This window comes from Malurus melanocephalus, unplaced genomic scaffold, assembly GCF_030028575.1.
Source record: "Malurus melanocephalus ecotype Western Australia unplaced genomic scaffold, MMel_1.1 scaffold_58, whole genome shotgun sequence".
NCBI lineage: Eukaryota > Metazoa > Chordata > Aves > Passeriformes > Maluridae > Malurus > Malurus melanocephalus.
Window position 1 is genome coordinate 953,731 of NW_026623290.1, and position 13,124 is coordinate 966,854.

At 43.6% G+C, this 13,124-nt stretch overlaps 1 protein-coding gene across 1 annotated transcript in view; it reads left to right on the plus strand.

Moving 5' to 3' along the window:
- The window catches only part of AGBL1 (AGBL carboxypeptidase 1), a 291,262-nt gene that overhangs the window by 72,844 nt on the left and 205,294 nt on the right, over positions 1-13,124 (plus strand). The window contains exons 6-7 of the mRNA XM_057365794.1: positions 6,815-6,852; positions 12,914-13,122. Coding sequence (XP_057221777.1) covers positions 6,815-6,852; positions 12,914-13,122 — 247 coding nt within the window. The remainder of the gene's footprint in view (positions 1-6,814; positions 6,853-12,913; positions 13,123-13,124) is intronic.

Sequence of the window (13,124 nt, forward strand, 5' to 3'; positions counted from 1 at the left end):
GTGGAGCCCACACTCTCCTGTCAGCAGAGTCATCCTGTCAGTCCCTGTGGTGTCCAGAGCGAAAGCTGCTGGGAATGGATGAGCAAAAAATAAAATGACAGCAAAGGAGTGAGCCAAGAGAACCCCAGGCTCTTTTGAACTGATTAGTGATTGGATTGGGAGTGGAAGGAAGCTGCCTGGGGAAAGGAGGGGGATTTAGCCAGTTCCCTGACACACTTTAACTGTGTGTGAGGTGTTTTGTAGGGCTYTGCTGGTCCTTGTTAGCCAATGTGGCCTCGATGAGTGTCCTCAGCACTGCTCTTCATCAATCAAGGGCAGTATTGAGCCCCTTTCCCAGTCCCTTACATGTGTCCCTGGGGTGGGAGAGCTGSGTTCTCACTCTGTCAGCCTGGGACTGCCTGGGTGATGAATCTGTGTAGAATTGTCTGATTGTGAACCTCCCAGCCCCTTCATCTTGATGTGAATGACAAACTGTCACTGCCTCAGCCCTGTTGGTGACATCTGACCCTGGGGAGGGAGCTGACATGATGATCTGAGGTATGGCTCTGCCTGGGGAGGCAGTGCTGGCTCTGCACTGCACTRTAACAAACTCCTGGGCATTTTTTTGGGCAAGGTTTTAAGTGTTTTTCACGTGCCTTGTTCTTCTTTGTTACTACTTCGAAGCTAATTTAATTTAGAGCTGTAAAGAATAGCTTGACTTTTGAGGATACAGCTGTCTCTCCTTCTGCACTTGTTGTACACACGAGAAAGTAGGATACTTGTAAGGATGCCTGGAGGACAAGCCTGGAGTCACTCTTCTGTTTGGGAGGCTGTAATTTTTCACTGATTTTARCCTGACAGGTTCATGAGCAGGCAGAGATGTTTGGAAGATGCAATAGTGAAGGTTTTGAGATGTGCTGGTCACTGGAATGGATGTATCCATTAGGAAAGGAGGGTGTGTTTTTTTTTTTCTTTTTTTTTCCCCCAATCTTTCAGCATTACCCTGAAATCACATCTGTACACAACAGCTGCATCTCCCAACTCCACCTTTTGGCAGTGTGAGAGACATTGCAGACTGTGAGCAAACTTTGCCTTCAGTTTAAGTTTGAATGGCTCCCTCACAAGCTGGAATTAAGGTGGACAAGATGATGGGTGTTTTTTGCATAAGTCCTGGACTTAGCACTGCCATGAAAATACCAGCAGCATAAGCAGCTTTTGCCCACCCCTATTTCCAAGACTTTTGAAGCTGCTGGTTTAAAGTCTTTAAAACAAATCACTGTGCAAGTGGCTGCATATTTAAAATCTGTATTTCTGGGCCATGGGGGAAATGGTTTTCAAGGCATCTGCCTCGGATGAGATCTGCCTTCTGGTGGGATTTATAATGCACCTATCACCATGGTGCTGTGTGTTGTTTCTGAAGGTCTTTCAGCTGTCAAATGTGAAATTGTCTTTAGAGTGAGCGGTTCTGTGGCTGTGTAAACTTCAGTAGTTAAATATGAGTCCCAGGGGGTTGAGGCAAAATGCAGACAATGTGCACACTCGAGGACACTTAATTCCTCTGGAGAGAGGGGCTGGGGAAGCTYAGGGGCTTTAAGCCTGTGAGCTGTGATGCCTTGAGCTCTGAGTTGGGGTCTGTGTGCCAGAGGCTGTACAAACACACACTGCAAAGCCCCTTCCCCACACTGCTTTTGATATAAATAAACACGACAGCAACAAGTGAGTGTATGTGAAACAGCAGGGTGMAGGGCAGGAGGAGCTGAGCAGCAAGGGAGGTCAGGCAGGGGCAGAATTGAACCTTTTCTTACATTTCTATCAAAAAAAATGCTTGATGGCTTTATCAGGTGTGATTGCTGTGAGGAATGAGGCATCACGTTGAGAAGGATTATAATAAAGCACCAGGTCATTAGCTTTCATTTGATAATTTGAAGATGYTGTTCTGAGTTTTAGCATGTAGGATGCACAATTTCACAGCAGCAAGGATGGTTAAGTTACCTGGGGCTGACCTGTAGAGCCCATTTRGTTCTTTTCTTTGGCTTCACTGCTGTCYCTGCCCATGGTTCCAGGCTGGTCCTGGATGGGTGTGCACCAACRTCTGTGTCCTGTGAGTCTTTTGCATTTTTGGGAGTCCTGTTTTCTTCAAGAGACAGAAACAGAAGCACAGTGTTATCCATCAGAGTGCCCGGTGCTGTAACTGTGAGCTGAGATTAGAATGCAGAAGAAAACTGAAGAAATCTTGGCTTTCAGGTTCCCCTGCCTGCAGCGATTTCCAGCAAAAAAAAAAAATATCCTGGCAGCTCAGATCTGAAAGGGTGACCTAGGCACAGGACTCCTTTGTCCAGGCTTTTTAACTACCAGGCTAATCCAATTTTTTTTTTTCCTGGCTAATCCAATTGTGCTTTGGCTTGGGACATGGAGTTTTTCTTTGTTGTTGCTCCTGGTTCCTAAGCACAGGATCTGGAAGTTGCATTTGTCTATCTGTCTGCTGGTTTGTACTCCTGCCCAGATATCCAAGCTGCTGACTTGGAAACACTTCAAAGTTTTCCATTCTTCAGAGTGGCTGTCTCCACTGCTATTACAGGGAGTTTTTAATGTTTTCTGATTATGGAGCAACATTTATTATTATGCTTTATAAGATAATATAACTTTCTCTATGCATTTTTTTTTAATATATAAATCAGTTTCTCCTTTGGGATCCACTGGACTTGACAAAACAGCTAATATATTACCACAGAAAACAGAAAATCAGAGGAAGGCATCTGGACAGATTTGGCAGGTTTTTTAATGATTTAATCCCTTTTTCCCCCCTCATCTCCCCTCCATTCCTTCTTGAGACAAACACAGAGATTTGCTCTGGGCACGCTGTCAGATTCTCTGGTCTGGCATATGGCTCATCAAGTCATCTTTCTTGTGCTCTTAAACTTTTCCTCCTGTTCTCATCTTCCTCCCTCCCTCCCTATCCTTGTTGTCATGCACGATTTATGAACTCCTGTCCCAGGAAGTAAAAAAACTAATCTCCTTCCATCTCCTGCTGCCAGCAAAGATGCTGTTGCTTTGCTGTAGGGTGCTGAGAGGTGCTGGTGTTGTCACAAACACCCTTTGCCTGGCTTGCTGGGGCTCTGCTGATGTTTTAGTGCTGCTGCTTTCAGTGAAAGCCTGTTCAGCTTCTGGTCCTCTTCTATGATTTATTGTTTTCCACAGGGTGTTTTGTTTGGTTGGTTTTGTTCACCATTAAAGATATGTATATTCTGAGGGATGGCTAACACCTGGTTTAATGTGCAAATTAAAATGCTGGTTGAAAGTCCAAGTTTAAATGAAGGTGGTTGTGTCTCCACACAATTTGGTGTGAAATTCTTTCCCAGGTTAATTATGAATGCTAAGAGTTGACACAAGTTCAGAAGTTGTCAGGCAAATATCTGGGAGCAAAATCAGCTGAGAGCTGAGATCCCTGCTAAAGGCAGCATTGCTGGTTTATGKGATCTCTGGAGCTGCTGGAATTTGGGTCAGTTCTGTATTTCTGTGGTGTCCTTGTGTGCTTTCCTTGGCACTGCTGACCACAGCACACTGGACTCTTTGCACTTCCATCCTAAGCTGGTGCAGCTGCTCTTTTCTGGGCTGGCTGATCCACTTTGCCCTCAGAATACGCGTTTCTCATTTCATTCCCATTATATCTGTGTTTGAAATGTAAGGCTATAGGACTGCAGCCATTCCTGGGTCACTTYTCTAAGAYCTTTTCCTCATTGACAACCAGGCCTGGTAGTCCCAYTGGGAGCAACCCAGGCTGCCTTTTCAAAGTCATCAGGTTGTTTATCCCATTGCTGCCAAGAGGATGTTTCATGCCTTCATTTTCCAGTGYTTAAAACCCATCCTTTCAATTCCAGCTAAATTTATTCATGGCCATTTTATATCTATTTGTCCTAGTGCCAAATTTTTTCTTCAGYCTAAGTGTCTCTCTGCCTTCCTCAGTGTTTACCTCTCTTCCACCCAGCGTGTCTGTGGGGAACAATYCAGTTGTCTCTTGGCTGTCGTTTTGTTGAGGTGTCTAAACTGTGATCTTTAAAGGCTCCTAATGAGTTATGTCTCTGTTTCCATAATGATTTCCTTGGCAATCTCTGCGTGGCTCCTTCTGAGTTCTGCACACAGCTGTTCAGGTGAAGCCTTGTATGACAGCATTGATGCTTTCCCTTCTCTGCTGGCAGTGGCTTTTCTGAGACCTGATCTGTCCTTTTCATGGTTGTCACCCTGCTGGTCATGCTTGTCCTCATCCCTTAATGGGCTCATATATCCAGGGTGTCCTTCTACTCATTTCCAAATTATGAGCCCCTGCTCATAACAGTAATCCTTATTAAACCCTAAATGCTTAACCTTGCACTTTGACTATTACATTTCATCACATTTCTATTCCTTCAGAACTCAAGAACATCTTGTTACCTCTGAAAGATATTCTGAACTCCCTGCCATTGGCAGCAGCTCCTGACTTCATGCAGTCAGCAGATTTTGTTAGGATACTCTGACTTTTTGTGCCAAGGTCATTAATGAAAAGATGAAATAAGATCAGTCTGAAAAGATCCTTGAAGACTTCCACACATAACTTCCCTCTAGACTAATAATTCCTTTTCCAGCACAACTCCTGTCATTGAGTCTTTAACCAATTCCTTTCCCACGTTATAATTCTTACAGTAATCCCCATGTTCTCCAGCTTGGCCAATAATTTCCAGTGTGGTGCCATCTCAAATACTTTATTGAAGTACAGATAAATTAGATCTACCACATTTCCCTTGTGTAGAAAAAAAAAATCAAAGCAAGATACCAAGTTAGGCTGATTTGGTCTACTCCTGGTAAATCTGTTTTATCCCTTGAACCTGTTTTATCTGTTTGCAGTTTATTCTCATGTCTTTTGTTTTTTCCTCTCAAAATATGTTCTATATCATTGGGGTGAGTCTACTGGGCTGGCACCTAGACCCTACATAGACAGTAGGAATTGGAGATTATGAGAACATGCCCTGGGATTTCTGGGATCTTTTGAGGATGAGTGGAGTTGTCTGCACACAATGTGGTTCACAGAAACCACCCAAAAGATCCAGATTTGCTGATTTATTGGCTGATGGGAGATTTGCTGGCAGTGTTGACTTTATGGCAGCGGTGTAGCTCTGCTCAAACTCTTTGCAATTCTCATTAGCACCTACAAAATAAAACAGATGCCAGCAGGAARTTCTGAGAACTCTTCTGCTTGGAGCCAGAGATACTCTGGTCATTCCTKCAGTGCTCTGCTGCTCTGGCATGTGATTGAGACATCACATTAGSCCTGTAAAATATAGGTATGTAAAGCAGCCTCTTTTTACAAGACACTGTACCAGAGTGTGAGCTTTGGGAGATGCTCTGTGTGGAATTTTAACTTGCTTAGAGTTGTTGACTTTGTCCCAGACTTKAAACTTGGGGAGACTGAGTGATCAGTGGCTGTAGAGTGTTCCTTTTCTGAGCAGAATAGCTGAGGGATGACAATACTCCTTCACCATGAGTGATTGCTCTTTAGCTGGATCTAAAGAAGTAATGAAAGCACCACTGTGCTTCCACTGCTGAGATTTTTAGCCCCTGATTTCCTCTTCTGTCTGTATTTGTGTGCATTTCCTTTGCAGTTTGTAAAGCTGTTGTTGAACTCTGACAGATTCATTACRAAATAATGATTTGAGATGGAGATGTTGACCCAGAATCAGCAAAAACCAACCCTTGAATTTTTTAGTCTCAGCTGCTGTGAGGACACACGAGGAGCAGCAGCTTGATGACAAGAAATATTTATTTGCTGCAGGATGATAATTGGCTCAGTGTGGAATTTAATACAATTTTATTTGGGGATTGGTTTGTAAAGAGATTACATTTTGAGGAATCCTTGCACACGGAGATTTYTGTAGCTGTATTTATTTAATCAGCTCTGGGCACTTGGAACTTCACAGCAGTAAGCCAGGTTAGACCAGGGATCTTCCTCCAGCAGAACATGACTGGGAAAGAAAGCCTACTGTGGGACAAATGGGATGGAGATTTTACCCCATGAGGAAGGAATTGTCTCCAGATGTTGGGGAGCAATGATATCTCAGCTCAGCCCCTCCAGCTGCACATGCTGGTGACCAAATCCCAGTAAAACCAGCACTCACCTGCTTTCCTGCACCTGGAAACTGCACAGAASGACAACAGAAATGTGGAATTGTGTCTGTCCCTGCCCTCACTGCTGCCAGCAGTCTTACTGCAGAGCTTCAGCACCTTTCTTACAAAGTCCTCCTCTGAGTGGGGCCCTTTACACCCCCCTGCAATGCAAGACGTGGTTTCAATTAAAAGAAATTCAGTTTTATTTTCAGTTAAAGCTGGGAGGGAGGACAGGGGTGAAGCTTGCTTTGATAAAATGGAAAAAAAAAGAGTGGGATTTGGCTGGAAATATTGATGCTGGTGCCCCAGTTTGATGTGAAGTCATCATCTGGTGCAGACAGAAGCACTTGGGTCTGCAGTGGGAATGTGCTGAGCCTCTGCTACGAAGAAAAAGCTCTGGGGCAGCAGTTTAAAGACTTGCTAGATCACTTTGGATATGTGGGTGTTGCTTTAAATTTTAATGGTCACCACAAATCAGTGTAACAGTAAAGCTAGAGGGCTAATGGTCTTTCAGACTGACTGAGTCAGCTGCAGAGGTTGGATCCTCTGTTGGTGTAAAACATTGCAGTTCTGTCAAAGTCCATCATAAGCTGTCAGTTTAGACCATCTGGGAAGCTTGGCCCAGAAGAGTGTGAAGATGAAGGTTACAAAAATTATTGAAGATATTGACATTATTTCTCCATCTCTCTTCTTTCCCCAGGGCAGCCATTGGGGCTCTGGCAGCTCTGCTGAAATCAAGTAAGCTTTTTTCTTCCTATTCTTTCTGACTTTCCTTTCTGTGCTGTGCTGCTGGACAGAGTGATCCTGTTGATTCTTGTTCTCCACTGGCATTCCCTCTTCCCTTGGTCCCAAAGAGGCAGTAGTGCAGCAGTTTCCTACTTTAGTTCTGATTCTTGGAGCTTCCCCAGCCCTGTGGGAGATGCTGCCCTGAGTGCCCAGGAATAAACTGCCCAAGGAGCCAGGCTGGACCCTTGCTTTGAGTATTTAGAGAGCACTGGTTATCCTGGTGTTGCCTAATATCAAAAGAAAAAAAAAAAAACTTTTGCAGCAGTGTTAAAATAGAAAAAACCTGGCAAACCATTCCCAGTTTGGGGGGGGAGTGGAATTAAACTGGAGACCTGCTGTCCAAGCAGGGACAAAGCCACACCAGGGGTAATGAGGATGGAGGGGATGTGAAGGATCGGGAGCCACACGGTGGCGATGTGATTATAGGGATCCCCCACTGTGCCAAAATGTGCATTTTGGGTGAGTAATTTGTTTATCAGCAGGTTGTTTTAATCTAATTTTGCTCGTGTTTGTTAGCCCCGACTATCTGTGCTTCCCAGAGTTACCAGCTTGCATGTCTTTAAGGAAATTAGCTGGAGCTGGTCTCAGAGGCATTGGCTGAGTGGATRTTGAGGGAAAAGGCTGAGGAAATGGGCAATGCTTGCCTGGTAAAATTGTAATGAGCAATTTAAAAAGACAGGTTGTGGTGACCTCCTGATCGCGCTTATTTCATCAAGACAATTCTGTGTGCTAACAGCAGTTACTGCTGATGGCCTTTCCCCTTCTCTTTCTATATCTTCCTCCTTTTGCTGTCTTTATCCTCTTGCCTCGCCCCACAGACTTTCATCTCTCATTTCCTACCCTTTCCTCCCCATCTTCCATCAGCTAACCTTTATTTAACCTTTCACCCACCTCTTATTTTTTTTAAATTTTTTTTATCCAACCATAAGAATTATATTTTGTGGCTGCTGGGATAAAATAATCATTGTCATCCTTTTCCTTTTACATTGGCATCAAGGAGGGGCGAGKAACTGTGAGGAACAGAAAGCGATGTTCTGGCACAGAAGCAGATTAGGGGCTGTGAAAGATCTGCTCTCTCCATCTGAGTTCACAACGCTTGACAACACATTTGATGGGGCAGGTCTTTGATCTCCAAAGTCAAAACACCCCATTGTCAAACCATCCCAGCTCCTGTAGCCAGCAGCACGCTGTCTGGGATTTCCCTAATGCTGCACCACGTACCCAGCTCTTATCATCACTTTAAGTCTTTATTATCCATCTCTGGCCTCCAAAATCAGCCTGGCTCCAAATCCATGATCACATCTTGTAGGGTATTGTGATCAGAGCTGAATTTTGCAGTTCCTTCCATATTAATCTAAACCAAGCACTGTGTTATCTTTTCTTCCCGAATTTCAGAAAGCAAAGAGCCTTGATTCTATACTTTGATCTCTTAGAGAAGAGCCCCTTTGTGGGAAAGAAAATAATTTTTCTATGTCCTTTGTATTCCCTCCCCCACGACTCTTCATTCATGTACATATCCCAAACTAAAAGTAACTCAGTGCTCCAGAGAAAAAGGTTGGTTTCCTCTTGTGGGGCRTGGCAGCTTCCTGATGTTTTGCCTCTCAGGGTGGATGTAATGAAACCTAAGTGTGAGGAGGTGCATTTTTCCCTGTTYACATCCTTGATAGTGATTGTTTACACTGCTTTGTCTTGGCATGGGCAGTGTTTGTGCCTCCAGTGATGACCTGGCTTCRGAAAATTCAGTGCCTGAATTTGAGGAAGTCTTCCAAATTCTAGCATCCTTACTAAAACTCTTTCAAATTACYTCAGCCAGAAAAATAACACTGTAGATTTTGTGCAACTGTAATTTTTTTTTTTTTAAATTTTATTTCTGGTTTTCTGATGAGCTGCAAYCAGAAAATCCTGTGAAACTGAAGACTGAAGGAGGAAAGGGCAAGTTTATAGGGCACTACAGGGCAATCTTCTGACTTCCAACATGAGACCCAATACCAGCTTCTTGCTGCAGAGCCCAGTGGGTCTGGAGTGATCCCAGRGTGATGTGTGACTTGGTTTCTTCATGGAGACAATGAATTTTGTTTCTGTAGAGAACCCTTGTGCTTTTCTCTGCAAAAACAGCCTCTCAATGACCAGATAAAACAGTTGTGTTCTCTTTGCTGCAGGAGATACTTTGCATTTCTCATTCCCAASAGGCAATCACTGGAGCAGAGTGGGGAAGTTGGAGTTTTTCTTATTCCTTTCACTGCTTTAGGGGCCACAGGGTTAATTTAGCAGAGTATTCTTATCTCCAAGCTGTAGCAATGTATGTTCTTGGCATAATGAATCAGCTGAGTGGCATCAACAAAGAGATTTMAGCAGATAGACTGAAAGATAAATATCTCTTTGTTCTGCCTGGTAAGCAGTGCATTGCTCATCATATTTCAGRTTGACTGTAATTCAGTTTTGTGATTAAATACACTGCATGTTTTCCAGTGGTACCCGTGCTCTTAGCAGACACTTCAAAGGGGCCTGGATTGAAAAGAGGGCTTCAGAAATACCCACAGAAACTGTGGTGGTCATGAATCTTCTGTCTACTGGACAGAAAACCTGACTTGAGTCTGTCCTTGTTCCTCCAGCACACAATGAGAATTATGTCAGAACTGGGGATTTTTTTTTTTTTTTCTAGCATGATCCCCTTGCTAATTTAGATGCAATTTTAACCATTTGAGGCATGTTGGCTGGGCATTCATGTCAGGTGTTTCTGGTGAACTGTGCAGATGATTTGGGTCATTTGTTCTGTGCTGCAGCATTCAAACTTTGAATTTTTCCTGTTGAGCATTTTCCTCTCACCCTGACCTCATCAGGCAGAACTGAAACTCTTGCAAAGAAAATAGAATGYCAGGTTTTGGGGATGGTGGTGAAGACAGTGCTCCACTGTCAGAGGTGCCAGAATAAAATTTGGAAGGCAGATTGTTATAGCAGAAGAGTCAGAGATTACTAATCAGATTTTTCTGAGCAGTTTGTTTAGTTTTAATCCATAAAACCATTTTATGGATTTCACATACCCATTRGGTATGTGAAATACTTGATGAGTACAGGTGGATTAGAGGGAAATACTTTCCTATTTACTATACTTAGGGTTAGTAAGGGATACAAAGATGATTCTGTAAGATCACTATACGTGTCTGGAATGTCACATGTTTGCAAAAATGTCCCTTACCTGTCATCCATGTCTGGACACAGATCATACCCAGGGAGAAGGGAAGGGCCTGACTAAAGAATATCAGTCACAGGGTCAAAAGACATAGGACATTTTGCCACTCACCACACAGATCGTGCAGACTCGCTCCAGGAGGGGGGTTCTTGCTGCCTGCAAATCTGTGCAGTGCTGCTTGTACCTGTGTGATTCATTTCCACCATCTGTATTTGTGCCAAAATATAGATAGATACCCATGCTGGTGCATCCCTAGATGGAGAGACCAACAGACACAGACAGGTGGGGAGGCCTCCTTTTTCCATTCTGCCTTCTGGAGATCTTGGCATACTTCCTCCTTCATTTATTCACTACTTTATTGACTATAGAGCTGAAAAAATGGGAGAAAAAATTAAGAAAAACACTGACAGCACAGGAGAACAKAGGAGAATCAATGAAATCAGACAGGAGAAACAAAATGAATGTGGTTTTTGCCCCTTCAGCAATTAATTCTCATTGCTTCTGATCAAAGGGCTCAGAAACTGTAGTCCTGCCTCTCCATCTCTTTCTCACAGAACAGACTATCTCAACTTCATTTTGAAAAGCMGCTGTTTTGATCCTAAAGGTGGCTAAATACTAGAGAAAACATGGGAGGAAACAGCAAAATTAATCTGCTCAYCTTCCTCCATGCTTCTCACAGAGTGCAAACACTAAAGCACGGGACAGTTGTGTTTTCTGGTCCCTGTGGAGCTGAGATTCAAATGTGGAAATCTGTCTTAAAAGATGTGAGGAGAAAAAAATCACAAACACACTTTGAGAGAATTCTTATTTTTTTTAAATAAATTCCCCAAGAAGCTCCACACACAGCAATTCCCAGTTTCCCCCTCTTCCTATTGACATTGACACAGAAAGCTTAGACTTCAAGCACTGAGTGCTAGAGGCTATAAAACCCTAGATCTAGTCCAATTTCATCTGTCCCTGAACAGCTCAGGGAAGCTCTGAGTCTGATCTAAATTGTCCCTACCTTATGCTCCCTGACTCTCTTCTTCTTGTTGTCATGTTTTATATACTTATTGACTTTTACAGAGCTTCCTGAGTAATTCTTCAAGGAAGATTGACTGATTTAAGGGGTTAGTCATCCTGCAGGTTAGTAAACATGACAGCTGGTTGAGGATTAACAGGAAATCATGACTAAAATCATTGGGATTGATAAGGGATTCTCAAGCAATTAAAGTTTTCTTGCGGAGAGTCGAATGGAAATGCAGAGTGAAGGTCAGAGGAGGGTGACCTTCTGTATGCTGAAAACCACCAAACCTCGAAATGCAGAAAGGGAGGCAGTGCTGGACAGCTCCAAGGTGTGGGAGCAGSAGATCCTGGGCCAGGACAGCAGGAGCTGAGAGGGTGCAGAGCAGGAAGGAATTGAGGTGGCAGCCTGGTCTGGGGGTGCTGGATGGTGCCAGGGGCAGAGGAAACTGCAGGAGCAGAAGGAGCCTCAGTCCATCCTGCAGGAAAGAGTTTGCTGATCTGCTGCAGGGAGCAGASTGAGATGGCTTTGGGTGACTTTTTYCCMWYWYCWMCATCTCCTTCATCCCTGGCACTGAGGTTTGCTGCCCCTCCTGCTTCCTGTTGGTTCCTTCCATGGCTTCTCTTGTTACTGCTTTTCTTCAGGCAGCATCTTTCTCCTCGCCACCTTCTCCCATCCTGTGAATCCCCACTGGTGCCTTCARAGTTCCAGTTGTGAGAGGCTCTGGCACTTTGTTTAACAAACTGGGAATGGATTTGAGCCCACCAGCTCTGTACCAGGAGCCATCTGTTGTGAGCTGCAAACGCTGCTTGGTGTTCAGAGGGCTGAGCTCCTGCCTCACATGTGCTACCTGACTCTTCAGATGATTGCTGAGCTCCTGACAGCTTCTAATGTGTGTCACAGCAAGGAATGGCAGGCCAGTCAGGGAAATTTAGGCAGGGCTGGTTTGAAGGGAGGGAGTTTGGTATGGCTCCATGTTGTTGAAGGGATGTGTTTTAACAGAGTTTGTGTTATAACACATTTATAGTGTTCTCCTTTCAGTCTGATGTCCTGGAGCCACATGATTAGGGTAGTATTTCCATTTATATTTTTGTAATGTTTATTTTTTAAAACATTTTTTGTTTTTTTTTCCTATCTATACACTAAAGCCTTTAAACTTTATCTGAATGTGACCTTTAAAATCTTGGAGCCAGAAAGCAACACAGAAGGAGCCCAAAGTGCTATTGCTCATGTTGGTGTTTTGTTAATTTTTAAATACCGTGGGTTTCCAGAACCTCTTGATTCATGGCTTTCATTATACAGGTATATGTGGGAATACATTTAGAAGTTAAACATAATTCCTCTGGCTGTGACAGGACTGTACAGCCACAAGGTTTCTGAATTTGTTGATCTCAGCAAGGTGTTCTCTCAGGGATGAAGTACAGCACTGTGTGAAGATTTTGTGCTGTTGACTAATCTGAGTAGTTTCAGGAAATCTTGTGATGCTGAAATTGGAATTAAGTTTATTAGCATTTGGCAGGAGATATGAATGAGCTCTGCCCATTCCCCACTCATGGTTTGGTTCTTCTGGAGATTTCCTGTTTACTGATAGGATACTGCTTCTTTTTTTTTTTTTTTTTTTTCATGTATAATCCCAAGAATCTAGGTCCTGTTTAGCAGATAACATCCTCAATAATAAAAAAAAAAGTTTAAATTAAAAATTTTTTTAACCACTGCCGTTAAGGAGGAAGGAGCACGTGGTAAAGTCTGAATTCAAGTGCTGAATAGCCACAATTATCAAACAGAAAAGAGTTGAACTGAGCCTTTTCTCTCCTTTTCAGAGTCCAACAGCCGCAGGGCAGTGAACAGAGGATACCTGGGTGAATTGCTGAGGCTCTACCAAGATTGGCATCGCAATGACATCTCCAACAACTACGTTTACATCCGCAGGGGTCTCCTGCTCTGCCTCAAGCACATCACCAGCATCCAGCTGGGCAGGGAGACTTTCCTTGGCTYCCGGGGAATGGAGATTCTCTTCACAACTGTGCAGGT